The sequence below is a fragment of the Meriones unguiculatus genome, chromosome X (genome assembly GCF_030254825.1).
Source record: "Meriones unguiculatus strain TT.TT164.6M chromosome X, Bangor_MerUng_6.1, whole genome shotgun sequence".
NCBI classification, from domain to species: domain Eukaryota; kingdom Metazoa; phylum Chordata; class Mammalia; order Rodentia; family Muridae; genus Meriones; species Meriones unguiculatus.
Genome location: NC_083369.1, coordinates 28,732,120 through 28,751,754, shown reverse-complemented (window position 1 = coordinate 28,751,754; position 19,635 = coordinate 28,732,120). Strand labels below are relative to the sequence as shown.

General features: G+C 37.8%; 1 protein-coding gene across 1 annotated transcript in view; it reads right to left on the bottom strand.

Annotated features, from left to right (window-relative positions):
• The window catches only part of LOC110544180 (transcription initiation factor TFIID subunit 1-like), a 120,747-nt gene that overhangs the window by 59,172 nt on the left and 41,940 nt on the right, over nt 1-19,635 (bottom strand). The window contains exons 28-32 of the mRNA XM_060375510.1: nt 12,552-12,729; nt 6,480-6,547; nt 4,350-4,472; nt 1,494-1,583; nt 1,325-1,409 (exon numbers count right to left, since the gene is read on the bottom strand). Of these exons, the coding sequence (XP_060231493.1) occupies nt 1,325-1,409; nt 1,494-1,583; nt 4,350-4,472; nt 6,480-6,547; nt 12,552-12,729 (544 nt within the window). The remainder of the gene's footprint in view (nt 1-1,324; nt 1,410-1,493; nt 1,584-4,349; nt 4,473-6,479; nt 6,548-12,551; nt 12,730-19,635) is intronic.

Sequence of the window (19,635 nt, the reverse complement as noted above, 5' to 3'; positions counted from 1 at the left end):
ACAGGGCTTTCCGTAATGAAACAGTTTGACTCTAATATCCCATTAAAACTTTCTCTCTTCTTCTTCTGATGTCCAGCCAAGAAAAAAAAAATAAAACAACTTTCTCTCTTTCTCTTTCTCTCTTTCTTTTACACACACACACACACACACACACACACACACACACACACACACACACACACAGTAGTAGTAGCATGTGAAGGTATCAGTTGTGGTCCAATTATGAAGATATCAATTCTGCTTTATCTGTGTTATCAGTTCCACCTTTCCATTCTTATTGCTTCCTTTTGTTTGGTTTTGTCTTTGTGAGATATGGTTTCTTTGTGTAGCCCTTGTGTCCTGGAACTGGCTCTGAGAACAGAATGGCCTCAAATTCAGAGAGATCCACTTGCCTCTGCCTCCCAAGTGTTGAGATTAAGGTATGCGCCACCACCTTGTGGGTTGCTTTGTTTTTGTTTATTTTTTGCCTCTGCCTCCCCAAGTGCTGGGATTATAGATTTGTGCCACCAAACCTGATTAGCAAAAATTTTAACTTTTACTAGTTATGAAGCCTTTCCTAGCCCTAATGTTAAAGTATTGTTTTCTCTCTAACGCACTTTGTATATCCTTCTATTATAGCCCTTGACAAGCTATCAAATGAAGTATGAAGTACTTAAACACAGAGACCATCCTTCCTATCAGAAGATTAAGCAGCTAGCAAAGAGTTTAGCACATATTATTGCATCAGTTTAGGTGCTGAGCAAAATTCCATACACCAATGTTTGCCATGGTCTATAGCCAGCTACAGTTCAGCCTCAGTTCCATGTAGGGTTGGGATGTAACTTCTCTAATCTTACAGAAACACAATGATGTCTAAAAGGACAAGAATCATCCACTTGAGTTTTATCAATGCCTCATTTTCCTATGCTTTCTACAATTCCTAAAGGAAGCATAGATTGATTTCCATGATTAAAAGCTTAATAGTGATTCTTACAACACACACACACTAAAATATGTGCCTACTTTAAAAAAGCAATAACTGAACTGAGAGCAGATTCAATGGAACAGCGCCAAACCTGACAACCTAGGTTCAGTCCCCGGAACCCACATAGTGGAAACAGAGAACCAACTCTCTGTTAGTTGTCCTCTAACTTCTAAAAGCATACCTGAACAGCATTCCCACCCTTGCAACAAAAAGATAAATGTAAACACAGAATTTATGAAGTAAAGTTAGTTACTTGATTTAGCTATCGCTACTCAAAGCTGCTTAAGCCTTAAAATGTTAATAATGCAAATTAATACTGGATAGTTAAGACTAATGAAAGAGAAATAAATTAATACCCACCATTGTACTTAACACTGTTGGCCAGAATCAGGTTTACATCATCTAGAAAGCTCTGTCGACTCTGGTACTTGTGCTTGGAGATATTCTATAATAAAAAAACAATCAGTCACTTGGCTATCTATACATAAGCATTGATTATTAAAAGGCATTGATTATAAAGATCACTTACCTTACGTATAGTCTCCAAATCCATTGGACTGACAATCACTTTGTAATAATCTTGAACAAATGTATTAACTGGGTGATGGAATGGCCAAGACTAGTAAAAAGAAAGCATGGGAAGTCAAATGAAAACCATTACTTATACCAGAAAGTCCCAATTTTCATTGAATTACAAATATTTCTGCTGAAAAATCTAGACTCGTTCCACAGAAACACACAACCACACAGAGAACTGTCTGCTATTTAAAGATCTCATTAAGGATTATTATAGCCTGATAAAGTAAGACTCCATCCTCTAAACTTACAAATAAAGTCTTTTTTGTTTGTGTGTTAAAGACTAAGTTTTGCAAAAATAGAATAAAATTCCTTATTCTGTCATTCCACCTAGGAATTTTACAACAGCACTGTAGACAGAACACTATGACTATATGCAACAGAAAATTTAATTCAGAATATCTGGGGGGGGGCAGTATCACAAAATAGCCAAAAGAACCAGTATGATAGATGATAGTCTTGCGATTAAAACTTGAAGAAAAGAAAACAAAAAGAGCAACAAACATTGAATAATTACCAATGTGTTTTCTGTGAATAGGTAAGATGGCCTAGTGAGTAGAGATGCTAACCAAGAAGCCCAATGACCTGAATTTAACTCCCAGAACCCAAAGGATGGAAGGGAAGCCCAATTCCCCAAGGTTTTTGTTTGTTTTTTTGTTTGAAATATTTTAATTTATTTATGTGTATGAATCGTCTATCTGCATATACACCTATATGTCAGGAGAGGGCATTAGATTTCAACATAGATGGTTAGGAGCCACCATGTGGTTGCTGGGAATTGAACTCAGGACCTCTGGAAGAGTATTCAAGTGCTCTTAACCACTGAGCCATCTCTCTAGCCCGATTGTTTCTTTTTTTAAAGACAAGGCCTTACTGTGTAGGTACCCGCTTTCTGCCTCCCAAGTGCTGGGATGAAAGGTTGTACCACCACACCTGACCAAGTTGTTCTGACCACACACACCATACAGCCATACTCCCCCATGTGCATAGATAAATAAATGTAATAAAAATGTTGTAGTGTTATTTGTATAGGAGCATTTCTACATCAAGAACATACTATTAGTTGACAGCTTCTCCCTCCCAGGCTATTCAAGAGTATGCAAATACAAATACTGACAAAAGGAAGTAAGAAACTCTAAAGTTTCAGTAAAGCAAAGGATACTGTCATCAAAACAAAACGACTGCCTACAGATTGGGAAAGAATCTTCACTAACCCTTTATCTGACAGAGGACTAATATCCAGTATATACAAAGAACTAAAGAAGCTGAAAAGCAGCAAACCAAGTAATCCAATTAAAAAATGGGGAACAGAGCTAAACAGAGAATTCTCAACAGAGGAATATCAAATGGCAGAAAAACACTTAAAGAAATGCTCATCCTCATTAGCCATCAGGGAAATGCAAATCAAAACGACCCTGAGATATCACCTTACACCCATCAGAATGGCCAAGATGAAAAACTCAAGTGATAACACATGCTGGAGAGGTTGTGGAGAAAGGGGAACACTCCTCCACTGCTGGTGGGAATGTAAACTGGTACAACCACTCTGGAAAGCTATCTGGCGCTTTCTAAGACAATTAGGAATAGTGCTTCCTCCAGACCCAGCTATACCACTGCTAGATACATACCCAAAGTTCGTTCAAGTACACAAAAGGGATACTTGCTCAACCATGTTTATAGCAGCTCTATTTGTAATAGCCAGAACCTGGAAACAACCCAGATGTCCATCAACGGTGGAATGGGTATAGAAATTGTGGTATTTTTACACAATGGAATACTACTCAGCAATCAAAAAGGAGGAAATCATGAAATTTGCAGGCAAATGGTGGGATCTAGAAAAGATCATTCTGAGTGAAATATCCCAGAAGGAGAAAGACAAACATGGGATATACTCACTTATATAGACCTATAAGATATGATAAACATAATGAAATCTATACACCTAAAAAAGTTAATCAATTGAGCGGACATGGGGTAAGATGATCAATCCTCGTTTAGAAAGACAGATGGGATGTGCATTGAACGTATGACAGGATTCTACTGAGCGCATCTGAAAGACTCTAACTAGCAGTGTTTTCAAAGCAAAGACTCATGACCAAACCTTTGGCAGAGTACAGGGAATCATAAGAAAGAAGGGGAGCTAGTCTGATGGGGAAAGGATAGGAGCTCCACAAGGACCAAATATATCTGGGCACAGGGTCTTTTCTGAGACTGACATTCAACCAAGGACCATGTATGGATATAACCTAGAACCTCCACTCAGATGTAGCCTGTGGTAGCTCAGTAACCAATTGGTTTCCCAAAGTGAGGAAGGACTATTTCTAACAGGAACTCAATGACTGGCTCTTTGGTCTCCCCACCCCCGAAGGGAGGAGCAGTCCTGTTAGGCCACAGAGGAGGGCTTTGCAGCCAGTCCTGAAGATACCTGATAAAACAGGATCAGATGAATGGGGAGGAGGTCCCCCCTATCAGTGGACTTGGAAAGGGGCACGGTGGAGATGAGGGAGGGAGGGAGGGAGGGACTGGGAGGGAATGAGGGATCGGGACACGGCTGGGATACAGAGTTAATAAAATGTAACTGATAAAAAAATAATAATAATAAAATAAAAAATATTCAAAGACACTTGGCATCTTTGCTTTCAATGTTAATGAATTCATATAGCAAAAGGCTGATATTTAAAACTACACACCAGTTGCTATGGACGTACACCATTATAAAGAATCTGTTAATATACACAGTCTTAACCTGTATATTTCTTTCCATCCCTTAGGACTATCTGTACAATATTTGGCATGAAAGTTTACTTACATCTGGAACTGCCATCATTTTCTGACTGACAATGTTATCCAGAATAAAAGAAAATACTACTTGGTCATCATCATCAAGCAAGGGGTTGATAGCTTTCTCTAAACGTGTCAACTTATCCTCTTTCTGAAATGAAACAAAGCAAAATGAACGCAGTTTTCTTAAAGTGTGATCACAAAAAAAGCTAAATATAGTTTAAAGTCCAGATAGTTGTGTATGACTCCAGCCCACAAAAATTTACCTTTGAATTATCTACTATTCAATTTTAGGCCAATCCAGATAATTGATACTTTAGGTAAAAATCACAAACACATATGTCAGCAAATAGAGTATTTTACCTTCAATTCTCGTATAATATGAAGAACAAAAAGCCCAAGACATCACTAGTTTATCTACAAGAAGAATTATCTTTGACTAATTAGGCTCTTATAACATTTTCTTTTTGTTAAAATGAATGCTGAGACTAGAGAACAACATTACTATTACAATTACTTTGTTTCTGCATTTCTAATAGGGCATATATCCGATTTATTCCAGGCTGGCTTTATATTCAGTATGAAACCATGACTTGATTAGTGACATATATAAGGAAACTCCTTTTTAAAAGGTTTATTTATTTATTATTTATATAGTGTTGTGCCTGCACAACAGAAGAGGGCACCAGATCTCACGACAGATGGTTGTAAGCTGTCATGTGGTTACTGGGATCTTTAGAAGAAAAGGACATATTCCTAAACTCTGAGCCATCTCTCCAGTCCCATGTAAGGAAACTTAATCCAACAAATTCATTTCAGTCTGTATACTATGAAAACTTTTGTATTCTCATTGCCTGTATCTTTAATCCTTAGTCTCAGTAGCCTTTCTTTAAAGAGAGGGTCTCATAAGTCACAGGCTAACCTTGAACTTGAAATGTTGCCAAAGATTACCTTGGATTTTGGAATCTCCAACTCCCCTGTGTAACAATATTTAAGTTCCATACTGGATACAGGACTTTAGCCTTCTAACAGACACAAAGAGAAATCTAAATAGGAGAGGGTGTTTTGTTAATTTTGAGATGCGGGTCTCAATGTGTAGCCCAGGCTGGCCCAGAACTTGTGTTCATCCTGCCTCTGACTCTCAAGTGGTACAATTACAGGTATGTATTACAATGCTCAGCTAAGTGTGGCTTAAACACAAAATTTATGTCAACCAAGTTGAGAAAGTTTTCCATATTTATCAGTCATGTTTTCTTTGGTGAAATATCTATGTCAATATCAAGTTTCATTATTACCTGGGCTTTTACAAACCTAGAAGGGACCACAACCTTCTCTGGTAAGAACAGGGGTTTATAGAGAGCCTGAGGATGTAACTTAGCGGTAAAGTACTTACTTAGTAAGGCAAGACCCTGGTTCAGTTTCTAGCACACAGGGAAAGAAACAAACAAACCAAAAACAGCCCAAAACATTATCTTTTAACTATTTTAGATTACTTTTTAAAAATTAAACTGTCTCTAGGCCTGGTAGCTCAGACAGACCTATAATCCTAGAACTCAGGAAGCTGAGGGGGGGAAGGAGCATCATGAATTTAACACCAACTATTAGATACAGTGAATTCCAAGCCAGCCTAAGCTAGATTAGAAAGAAGCTCAAAAAAAAATTTTAAATCTGTTTCTCTGGTATAACAATGAAATGTAATGTAAGATATAGGAGATCTCTGGGGAAGTAATTTTCCATCATCATTCTTAAAGTTACTAGCTTCTGGATCTTAATTCTGCATGATTCTAGAGAAAAGAATTTTCTTCATTGCAACTGGCTTTCCCAATTACAGAAGACAGTGTCTATATAATATCTTTATCTCTATCCTCAAATACACCAGAGATTTGTCATTCCCTCAGGCACTGTTCCTTCTGTTAAATACTTTAGTTCCTAAACTCCACTATTGTCCACCTTCATATACCACAGCATTTCTCATGTTTTAAATTTGCTTATTTTGATTTTTTGAGTCAAAGTCCCATGTACCTTAGGCTAATCTTAAACTCAGTAAGTACCTGAGGATAATTTTAAGCTACCGATCCTCCTATCTCCAACTCCCAAGTGGTAGGATTATAGGTGTATATCACTATGCCCACTACTTTGTCTTATCTTTAATTCTTACCTCTTTGAGTTTTTCATCACAGAGATCCAGCATGGACTGAGAAATCTGAGTCAGTGAGTGCTTTGGCCCTACCGAGGAATAAGAAGTGACCATTATAAATGGCAACTCAAAGCTGACAAATGTTTCCAACACTTAACACATTTACTAAAGGACCTAAAAGTCCCAGGCACCAGCCTAGTAACTAAGTTAGGTAGACATGCCAGTCTTTCCTTTTTTTATTTATCAACAGATACAAGAAGATTGAAATAATCCCTTGTATTTTATCAGACCACCAAGGCCTAAAACTAGACTTCAACAACAGAAATAACAAAATAATAATTAAAAAAAACAACTAACAGAGATCAACAGGATACATACATGGAACCTAAACAATTCTCTACTCAATGACAGCTGGACCAGGGAAGAAATAAAAAGAGAAATTAGAGACTTCCTAAAATTTAATGAAAATGAAGGTATAACTTACCCAAATTTATGGAACACAATGAAAGCAGTGATAAGAGGAAAATTCATAGCACTAAGGGCCTTCAAAAAGAAGTTTGAGACAACTCATGAAAGCAACTTAACGGCACACCTAAAAACCTTAGGAAAAACAAGAAGTAGACACACCCAAGAGTAGTAGACCCTTCGATATAATCAAACTGAGGGCTGAAATCAATAAATTAGAAACAAATAAAACAATAAAAAATTAAACAATTCAAAGAATCAACAAGATAGACAGACCCTTAGGCAAACTAACTAAAAGGCAGAGAAAAATTTTCCAAATCAGCAAAATCAGAAATGAAAAGGGGGACATAACAACAGACACTGCAAAAATTCAAAGAACCATTAGGTCTTACTTCAAAAGCCTATACACTACAAAATTTGAAAATCTAAATGAAATGGACAACTTTCAAAATTGATTCCATTTACCAAATCTAAACCAAGATCAGGTAAATAGACTAAACAGTCCTATATCCCCTAAGGAAACAGAAGAAGTCATCAAAAGTCTCTGTGCCAATAAAAAGCCCAGGGCCTGATAGTTTCAGTGCAGAATTCTACCAGACCTTCAAAGAAGAGCAGACACCAATACTCTTCCAACCATTCCACAAAATAGAAACAGAATGAACATTACCAAACTCATTCTATGAGGCCACAGTAATCTTGATACCTAAATCACAGAGATCCAAAAAAAGGAGAATTTCAGACCTATCTCTCTTATGAACATTGACATAAAAATACTCAATACTCACAAACTGAATCCAAGAACACATAAAAGATACCACCCACCATGACAAAGTAGGCTTTATCCCAGGCATGCAGGGGTGGTTCAGTATATGGAAATCCATCAATGTTATCCACCACATAAACACAAATTGAAGGAAAAAAAACCCAAATGTTCATCAAAATAGATGCTGAAAAAGCATTTGAGAAAATTTGACACCCATTCATATTTAAATTTCTAAAGAGATCAGGGATACAAGGCACATAACTAAATGTGGTAAAAGCAATATACAGCAAGCCTATAGCCAACATCAAACTAAGCAGAGAGAAACTTGAATCAATCCCAGTGAAATCAGGGACATGGCAATGCTGCTCACTCTCTCCATATCTCTTCAACATAGTACTTAAAGACCTAGCTAGAGCAATAAAACAGCTAACAGAGATCAAGGGGATACAAATTGGAAATGAAGAAGTCAAAGTATCACTATTCATAGATGATATGATAGTATACATGAGTGACCCCAAAAATTCTACTAGAGAACTCCTTCAGCTGAAAAACGCCTTCAGCAGAGTGTCTGGATACAAAACTAAAACACACACACACACACACACACACACACACACACACAATCAGTAGCCCTCCTGTATATAAAAGACAAAAGGGCTTAGAAAGAAATTAATGAAACAACACCTTTTACAATAGCCACAAAGAACAGAAAGTACCTTGGTATTACTTGAACCTAGCATGAGAAAGGCATGTATGAAAAAACAAAAAACAAACAAACAAACAAAAACTTCAAGTCTCTGAAGAAAGCAACTAAAGAAGCTATCAGAAGATGGAAAGATCTCCCATGCTCATGGATCGGTAGGATTAAGGTAGTGAAAATGGCCATCCTAACAAAAGCAATCTACAGATTCAATGCAATTCCCATCAAATTACCAACACAATTCTTTACATAACTTGAAAGAACAATTCTCAGTTTCATATGGAAAAACAAAAAAGCTCAAAATTGCTGAAACAATTCTGTACAATATCAGATCTTCTGGAGGTATCTCCATCCTTGATCTCAAGCTGTACTGTAGAGCATCAGTAATAAAAACTGCATGGTACTGGCATAGAAACAGAATCAATGGAATCAAATAGAAGACCCAGAATAAAACCCAAACATCTAAGCATACATGATTTCTGACAAAGAAGCCAAAACCATACAATGGAAAAAAGATAGCATCTTCAACAAATGGTACTTGTCTAAATGGTTGTCTACATGTAGAAAAATGCAAATTGATCCATATTCATGACCTGCACAAAACTAAAGTCCAAGTGGATCAAAGACCTCAACATAAAACCAGACACACTAAACCTGTTAAAAGAAAAAGGTGGGATGAACCTTGACCTCACTGGCACAGAAGACAACGTCCTAAACAGAACACCAACAGCACAGGTTCTAAGAGCAACAATCAATAAATGAGACCTCATGAAACTGAACAGCTTCTGTAAAGCAAAGGACACTCTCATCAGAACAAACGACCTGGGAAAAGATCTTCACCAACCCTATGCTTGACAGAGGGCTAATATCTGGAATACGTAAAGAAGTTAAACAACAATAAGCCAAGTAATCCAATAAAAAAAATGGGGTACATAGTTAAACAGAGACTTCTCAACAGAAGAATACTGAATGGCAGAGAAACAGTTAAATAAATGCTCAATATCCTTAGTCATCAAGGAAATGCAAATCAATACGACCCTGAGTTTTCACCTTACACTGATCTGATTGGCTAAGATTAAAAACTCAAGTGACAACATACGCTGGCGAAGATGTGGAGAAAGGGGAAACCTCTTCCATTGCTGGTGGGAATTTAAACTTGTACAACCACTTTGGAAATCAATCTGGAGCATTCCCAGAAAATTACAATAGTGCTTCCTCCAGATCCAGCTATACCATTCCTAGGCATATATCCAAAATATGCTTAAGTACACAACAAGGACATTTGCACAACAATGTTTATAGCAGGTCTATTCATAATAGTCAGAAGCTGGAAACAACCCAGATGTTCCTCATCAGAAGAATGGATACATAAATCGTGACACATTCACACAGCTATACTACTCAGGTACTAAAAACAGGAAATCATGAAATTTGCAGGCAAATGGTAGGAACTAGAAAAGATCATCTTGAATGAGATAATCCAGAAGCAGAAAGACACACATGGTATATACTCTCTCATAAGTGAGTATTAGCCTCATAATATAGGATAAACATATTAAAACCTCTACTCCTAAAGAAGCTATACAACAAGGAAGACCCTAGAGAAGATGCTCAATCCTTACTCAGAAGGACAAACGCTATAGACATTGGAAGCAGGAAAATACAGAGAACAGGACAGGAGCCTACCATAGACAGCCTCTGAAAGACTATACTGATTTGAGTTATTGCAGCAGAGGCTGAGACTCATAGCCAAACTTTGGGCAGAGTGCAGGGAATCTTATGAAAGAAGGGGGAGAAAGAAAGACTTGGAGGGGACAGGAGCTCCACAAGGAGACCAACAGAGCCAATAAAACTAACCCTTGAAGGCCCTGCAGAGACTGATACCCCAGCAAAGAACAATGCATGGAGAGAACCTAAAACACATGCTCAGATGTAGCCCATAGAATGAGTCGACATGTGGGTTCCTTAGTAAGGTGAACAGGGGCTGTTTCTGGCATGAACTCAGTGACAGGCTCTCTTCTCAATGTTGCTTATCAAAAAGGACAAATTTTCAAGTAAATAACAGGAAAAACATATAGGACCATGAGCAACCTAAATTAAGATGACTACCCTAAAAGCTACCATATAAATAATTTTCTTTAGTTTTCCTTCTTTTTATTTATTACATTGTGTGTATGTGTGTGTGTGTGTGTGTGTGTGTAAATATGGGTATATAAGCCACACATGGCACATGTGTAGTCAGAACAACTTTCAAGAGTCAGTTCATTCCTTACACTGTAGGTTTTTGGGGATTGAACTCAGGTGCATTTATTTGTAACAAAGACCTCGCTGTCATTATTTGTTACTTTTGAGACAGAGTCTTATGCAGCCCAAGATGGCCCTGAACTCACTATGTAGCCACCAAGGATGACTTTGACCCCTGATACTCCTGCCCCTACTACTCAAGTGTTGGAATTATTGGCATGTGCCACCATATCCAAAAATAATCAGTCTTCTGAAGAGGATGACATGACTTAAATTGGAAATATGAATGGAAATTCACCATTGACAGGAAGAAAGGGAACTTCAGAAAAATGTAAAAACATGGAAATGTACGTGGGATACTAAAATGAAATATAATTGTGAGTATGACTACAGTCTACAGTGGGCATGGAAGCTAGTCATTGGAGATGAAATTTGATATATAAGTTAGACTGGATGTGGAAAGCTTCAGAATCTAGGTATCATTTTTGTCCTGTTTATACATAAGAAAACAGAACAGGTTACGAGACATTGAATAACGTGACCATCATAGCTCTATTAGTATTATCTATACTCTGGATGCCCATATTTATATATGAATTAATGCACACTGATTTCTTCCTCCTTGCCTTTCCTGGTTTTTCTTTTTTTTTTTTTTTTAAATTCGACATCTAGTCCTGCAACAAAAATGCAGACTGAGTTAAAACATACAAAATAAATATGGCTACAGTGTTGGTATAATGAGGAATGTATATAGTATACCCTTATTAGTTCACATATTTGTTTCTCTACCCCACTATCTGGTTTCAATCGGAACACTGCACTGTGATGCTTATTCTAAGTATCAGCTGTCTCAAGTTTGTGTAAACATGCTTCTATTTATTCTCCGTGTTGCCAATAAAATAATCAGCCAATGCTGAGCAGTGGAGAGAATAGAGTGAGATAGCCTGGTCTGGAACAGAGGAGAAAAGAAGTAAATGGGAGGAAAGGCTGGGAGAGAGATCTGAGAGGAGAGGAAATACCAGGAGAGATGAACCAGACCTAAGATATGACTACCAAGCAAGTATAATGTAGGAAACCTGCATGGGAGGAAGCTATGAGGGCTTGGAGGTTTAGGATAGAGTAATTATTGCCCAGCATTGTGTTCTAGGTTAATTAAATAAATCCTAGTCTCTGTGTGGTGCTTTGGGTATACAGCTGGTTTAAGAATAACCAATACTGTTTAACTAAAAGATAAACCAATAATAAGTATTAATAATCATCAACACCACAGGAACATCTTTTGTAGAGTCCACCCACACCCAATGCCTCTTCAACTTACCTAGGTTTACCTTATTGTCTCCCTACTCACCCCAACTGTTTCACCACATAGTCCTCCAATTCCCCAGAGAATACATTAGAAATGAATTAGTGGGAGGCTGGGTGTGGTAGAATATGGCTTTAATCCTGGCACTCATTTGGGAGGAAGAGGCCAAAGTATTTCTGTGATTTTGAGGCCAGTTTGTTCTACATAGTTAGTTCCAGGCCAGCCAGGGCTACACAGTGAAACCTTGTCTTTAAAAAAAAAAAAAGATTAAATAGTGTAAGTAAAATGAAGTAACACACCAGGAGTGGTGGTACAGGTCTTTTTAATCCCAACACTTGGGAAGGCAGGCGCAGAGGGATCTCTGTAAGTTCGAGATCAAGACTGGTCTACAAATTGTATACAAGACATCCAAGGCTACCCAGAGAAACCTTGTCTCACAAAAACAAAACAAAGAAACAAAAAAGAAGTAACACTTATTACTTGACTGAAATGTACACTACCTGATGTTCATACTCAAAAATGCTTTTCATTTATTGTAATCTACTCTGAATTTAGAACCATGAAGAAGATAGGAATCTAAAAGGTCATATTTGCAGTTAAGGAACAAGGGACTGTTACCATTATAGGTTGCACTATTTTTCACAATTAGTTCAAAATGCTCTCTGAATTCTTCCCGAGATGGATAGAGTTGTTTGCGCACATTTTCACGGAGTGTCTGTAAATCCATTGGATGAGTAATGATTTTGTAGTAGTCCTTTACAACCTTTGCATTAACTGGAGTATGGAAAGGGTATGTCTGTGGAAACAAAGAGCCAGCAACATTTGTGAGCAAAGACCACTTGACAGAACCAATTATATCATACTGATTTACCAACTCTGCAAGGGATTTGTCAGAGGTAGTACGTTTGTTTCTTACATTAAACCATTTTTTTTTCTTTTTTTCTTTTCTTTGGTTTTTGAGACAGGGTTTCTCTGTGTAACTTTGGCTGTCCTAGAACTAGCTCTGTAGACAAGACTGGCCACAAACTCAGAGACCTGCCTGCCTCTGCCTCCCAAGTGTTGGAATTAAAGGCATGCACCACCACACCTACCAAGGTATTGAATTCATTGGAACTAAAGTTACAGGTGGCTGTCAGCCACCCAACATAGGTGCTGGGAACCAAGTACGGTCTTCTGCAAATATGTATTTACTTAAATCTTTTTGGGGTTATTTTTATTATTTTCTGTGTATGTATGTTTTGCCTATATATCGGTCTGTGCACCACATGTATGTCTGGTGCCTAAAGAGGTGGTGAGCTTCTATGTGGGTGCTGGGACTTGAACTTGGGTCCTTTGCAACAACAAATGCTCTTAATCACTGAGCCAACTATACAGCACCAGCAATATGTATTCTTAACCTTTGAGCTGTCTTTCCATATATGTTGGACACTTATGGAATGAAAAAATTGTTCTTATAAGACATACAAGTTTGAGGCTTGAGAGATGGCTCAGTGGTTGTAATAGCACAGTATGATGTTCCAGAGGACCTAATTTTGGTTCTCAGTTCCCATGTCTAGGGAATTACAAGCTCCTGTAATGTTGGTTCCAGATGATCCAAAGCCTCTGGTGTCCAAGGACACTTGCATATGCATACAGATACACACACACACACACACACACACACACACATATAAAATTTAAAAAATGATTCTTTGTTGAAACAAACAGGTGAATGAATTGAAGGAAAAATAGGAAGTAAAGTTAGAATGGTGAAGGAAATCAACAAAACAGTTCAAGCTCTAAAGATAGAATTGGAAAAATTAAGGAAAACACAAATGGAGAAAATCATGGAGAGGAAGAACTTAGGAAAGAAATCAGGAACTACAGAGGTAAGCATAATCAACAGATTAAAAGAGATGGAAGAAAGAATCTCAGGGGTGGAAGAAACAATATAAGAAACTGAAGTAACTGACAAAGAAAATGTTAAATCTAAAAAAAAAAAAAAAAATCCCAGAACAAACCAGCCAGGAAATACAAGATAACATGAAAACACAATATCTAAAAATAATAGGAATAAAGGAAAAGTATGATTCATGTCTCCAAGGCCCAGAAAAATCTTCTATGAAGATAATTTCTGCAACTTAAAGGAAATGCCTATAAGAATACAAGAGGCCTACAGAACACCTAATGAATTAGACGAGAAAAGAAAATCCTCCCACAACATAATAATCAGAACAGTAAGTATACAGAACAAAGAAAAAAAAAATGCTAAAAACTGCAAAGGGAAAAGGCCAAGTAACATATAATGGCAAACCCATCAGAATCACACCTGACTTCTCAACAGAGACTATGAAAGCCAGAAGGGCCTGGATGGATATCATGCAGACCCTAAGAGAACACAGATGTCAACCTAGGCTACTATATCCAGCAAAACTCTCAGTCCTCATAGATGGAGAAAACAAGATATTCAATGTCAAAAACAAATTTCAACAATACCTACACACAAATCCAGCTTTACAAAAGATACTTGAAGGAAAAAAAACAACCCAGGAAAGCTAACTACAGTCAGGAAAATACAAGAAATAAATAACCTCACTAAAGCAAAACTAAAAGTAGCCAACCACACAAACAAACTACCACAACCAACATCAAAATCAAAGGATCTAACAGCCACTTGTCATTAATCTCTTTCAACATCAATGGACTCAACTGTCCAATAAAAAGACACAGACTAACAGAATGGATACTTAAACAAGACCCAATAATCTTTTGCATATAAGAAATGCACCTAAGTCACAAACATTACCTGAGAGTAAAGGGCTGGAAGACAGTTTTCCAAGCAAATAGACCCAAGAAGTAAGCAGAAGTAGCCATTCTAATATCTAATAAAATAGGCTTTCAACCAAAATTAATCAAAAGACATGAGGAAGGTCACTTCATGCTCATCAAAGGAAACTTACACCAAGAAGACATCACAATTCTGAACATCTATGCCCTAAATACAAGGGCACACATTTTTGTAAAAGAAACATTAATAAAACTTAAACAACACATAGATCCACACATTAATAGTGGGAGACTTCAACACCCCACTCTCAACAAAGGACAGGTCAACAAAACAGAAATTAAACAAAGAAACAATGACTTTAACAGAAATCATGAATCAAATGGACCTAACAACATCTACAGAACTTTTCATCCAAACACAAAAGAATTTACCTTCTTCTCAGCACCACATGGAACCTTCTCCAAAATAAACCATACAGTTGGTCACAAAGCAAGCCTCAACAGATATAAGAAGATTGAAATAATCCCTTGTATCCTACCATGGACTAAAGTTGGATCTCAACAACAACAGAAATAGCAAAAAGCCTACACTCACATGGAAACTGAACAACTCGCTACTCAGTGATAGCTGAGTCAGGGAAGAAATAAAGAGAGAAATTAAAGACTTCCTGAATTCAATGTAAATGAAGGCGGGAAACACCCAAACATATGGGAAACAATAAAAGCAGTGCTAAGAGGAAAGTTCATAGCACTATGTGCTTTCAAGAAGAAATTTGAAACATCTTATAAGTAACTTAATGGCTCACCTGAAAACCCAAGGAAAAAAAGACACAGATACACCCAATAGGAGTAGATGGCTGGAAATAATCAAACTCAGGGCTGAAATCAATAAATTAGAAACAAATAGAACAATTCAAAGACTCAATGAAAGCAAGACCTGTTTTTTTTTGTTGTTGTTTGTTTTTTTTTTTTTTTTTTTTTTTTTTTTTTAGAAAATCAACAAGATAGACAAACCCTTAGGCAAAATCAGAAATGAAAAGGGGGACATAACAACAGACACTGAGGAAATTCAAACAATCATTAAGTCTTACTTCAAAAGCCTATATGACACAAAATAGAAAGACCTGGAAGGGACAGGAGCTCCACAAGGAGAGCAACAGAACCAAAAAGTCTGGGCACAGGGGTCTTTTCAGAGACTGATACTCCGAACAAGGACCATGCATAGACATAACCTAGAACCCCTGTACATATGTAGCCAATGGCAGCTCAGTGTCCAAGAGAGTTCCTCAGTGATAGGAACAGGGACTGTCTCTGACATGAACTCATGAGCTGGTTCTTTGATCCCACCACCTGAGAGGGGAGCAGCCTTATCAGGCCACTGAAGAAGACAATGAAGCCAGTCTGAATGGGACCTGATAAACTAGGGTCAGATGGAAGGACCTCCCCTATCAATGGACTCGGGGAGTGGCATAAGAGAAGAAGAGGGAGGGAAGTTGTGATAGGCAGGTAAATAGGGGAGGGGGCTACAGGTGGGATACAAAGTGAATAAACTGATATAAAAAATAAAAATTATTAAAAAAATTAAATGAAATTATCAATTTTCTAGATCAATTCCACTTACCAAAGCTGAACGAAGACTGGGTAAATAAAGTAAATAGTCCTATATCCACTAAGGAAATAAAAGCTATCATTAAAAGTACCCCATCCAAAAAAAGTACAGGGCAAGATTGTTTTGGCTCAGAAAAAAGAAAGTAGAAACAGAAGGAACACTACCAAACTCATCCTATGAATCCATAGTCACCTTGATACCTAAACCTCACAAAGACCCAACAGAGAAAGAGAATTTCAGGCCAATCTCCCTTATGAACATTGATGCAAAAATACTCCACAAAATTCTCACAAACTGAATCCAAGAACACATCATAGAAATCATACACTATGACCAAGTAGGCTTCATCCCAGGCATACATGGGTGGTTCAATATACAAAAATTCATCAATGTAATCCACCATATAAACAAATGGAAAGAAAAAAACACATGATGATCTTCTTAGATGCAGCAAATGCATTTGACAAAATCCAACACCCATTCATGTTTAAAGTCTGGGAGAGATCAGGGATACAAGGCACATACCTAAAGATAGTAAAGGCAATATACAGCAAGCCTATAGCCAACATCAAATTAAATGGACAGAAACTTAAATCAATCCCACTGAAATCAGTGATAGGCAAGGATGCTCACTCTCTCCATATTTTTTCAACATAGTTCTTGAAGTCCTTGCTAGAGCAATAAGACAATTAAAGGAGATCAAGGGGATACAAATTAGAAAGGAAGAAGTCAAAGTATCGCTACTTGCAGATGATATGATAGTATACCTGAGTGACCCCAAAAATTCTACCAGGGAGAACTCCTTCAGCTGATAAAAACCTTCAACAAAGTGGCTAGATACAAAATTAACTCAAAAAAATCAGTACCCCTACTGTTTACAGAGGGCAAATGGGCTGAGGAAGACATTAGGGAGACAAAACCCTTCACAATAGCCACAAAGGACATAAAGTACCTTGATGTGAACCTAACCAAGCAAGTCAAAGACTTGTATGAAAAAATCTTCCACTCTCTGAAAAAAGAAATTGAAGAAGATATCAGAAGATGGAAAGGTCTCCCATGCTCATGGCTTAGCAGGATTAATATAATAAAATTGGCCATCTTACCAAAATCAATCTACAGATTCAATGCAATTCCCAACACAATTCTTTACAGACTTTGAAAGAAAAATTCAAAACGTCATATGGCAAGACAAACAAACAACCCCCCAGAATCCACTAAAACAATCTTCTACAATAAAAGATCTTCTGGAGGTATCTCCATTCATCATCTCAAGCTGTATTATAGAGCTACAGTAATAAAAACTGTGTGGTACTAGCATAGAAACAGGCTGGTGGATCATTGGAATCGCAATGCAGCCACTCCTGATGAGATCTGATAGACTAGGATCAGAGGGAAGGGAAGGAGGACCTCCCTTTTCAGTGGACTGGGAGAGGGACACGGGTGGGGCAGAGGGAAGGGGAATTGGGAGAGGAGGAGGGGAGGAGGTACAGGGGAGATACAAAGTGAATAAACTGTAATTAATAAAAGTAAAATAAAAAATAAAAGTCCCAGAAACAAACCCACACACTTATGGTTACATGATTTTAACAAACATGCCAAAACCAAAAAATGGAAAATGGAGTGCATCTTCAACAAATGGTGCTGCTCTAACTGGATGTCTACATGTAGAAAAATGTAAATAAAGCCAAAATTATCACCCTGCACAAAACTAAAGTCCAAGTGGATGAAAGACCTCAACATAAAACCGGACACACTAAAACAGTTAGAAGAAAAAGTTGGGAAGATCTTTGAACTCATGGCACAGGAGACAACTTGCTGAACTGAACACCAACAGCACAGGCTCTAAGATCAATAATTAATAAATGGGACCTCATGAAACCGAAAAGTTTCTGTAAAGCAAAGGAAACGTCTCAGAATAAAATGACAGCCTATGGATTGGAAAAAGATCTTCACTAACCCCATATCTGACAGAGGGCTAATATCCAGAATACATAAAGAACTCAAGAAGTTAAACAGCAACAAATCAAGTAATCCTATTAAAAATGGGGTACAGAGCTAAACAAAGAATTCTCAATGGAGGAAAAATGAAAGGCTAAGAAACACTTAACGAAATGCTCAACACATCCTTAGCCATCAAGGAAATGTAAATCAAAATGACCCTTACGTTTCACCTTATACCCATCAGAATAGCTAAGATCAAGAACTCAAGGAACAACACATTCTGGAGAAGATGTGGAGAAAGGGGAAACCTCCCCTTTTGCTGGTGGGAATATAAACTTGTACAACCACTTTTGAAATCAATGTGGCACATTCTCAGGCAATTAGGAATAGTGCTTCCTCAAGATCCAGCTACACAACTCCTAGGCATATATCCAAAATGTGCTCAAGTATACAACAAAGACATGTGTTCAACCATGTTCGTAGTAGCTTTATTCGTAATAGCCAGAATCTGGAAACAAACAAGATGTCCCTCAATTGAGGAATTGATATAGAAATTGTGGTACATTTACTCAGTGTTATACTATTCAGCAATTAAAAACAAGGAAATCATGAAATTTGCAGGCAAATGGTAGGAACTAGAAAAGGTCATCCGGAGTGAGGCATCCCAGAAGCAGAAATACACACAGTGGTATATACCCACTAATAAGTGGATATTCATATATCCACCTATGAATATAGGATAATCATACTAAAATCTGTATACCTAAAGAAGCTAAGCAAGGAGGAGGACCCTGGGTAAGATGATCAATCTTCATTCAGAAATGGGATAAACATAGAAGAAGTTGAAAACAAGGATCAAGACAGGAGCCTACCACAGAGGATCTCTGAAAGACTCTACACAGCAGGGTAGAAAAGTAGATGCTGAGAATCATAGCCAAAGTTTGGGCAGAGTGCAGTGTATCTTATGAAAGAAGGGGAAGATAGAATGCCCAAGATGGGTCTCCACAAGGAGAACACAGAACTAAAAAATCTGGGCACAGGGCTCTTTTCTTAGACTGATTCTTGAGCCAAGCACCATTCAGAGATAACCTAAACCCCCTGCACAGAGGTAGCCTGTGGCAGCTCAGACTATAAATGGGCTTCCTAGTAAGTGAAACAAGGGCTGTCCCTGACATGAACTCAATGGCTGCCTCTTTGATCACCTTCCCCTGAAGGGGAAGCAGTCTTACCAGGCCACAGAGGAAGACTATGAAAGACAGTCCTGATGAGACCTGATAGGCTAGATTCAGGTAGAAGGGGAGGAGGTCTTCCACTAAGCAATGGACTGGTGAAGGGGCATGGGACAAGATGAGGGAGGTAGAGAGTGAGGGCTGGATTGGGAGGGGA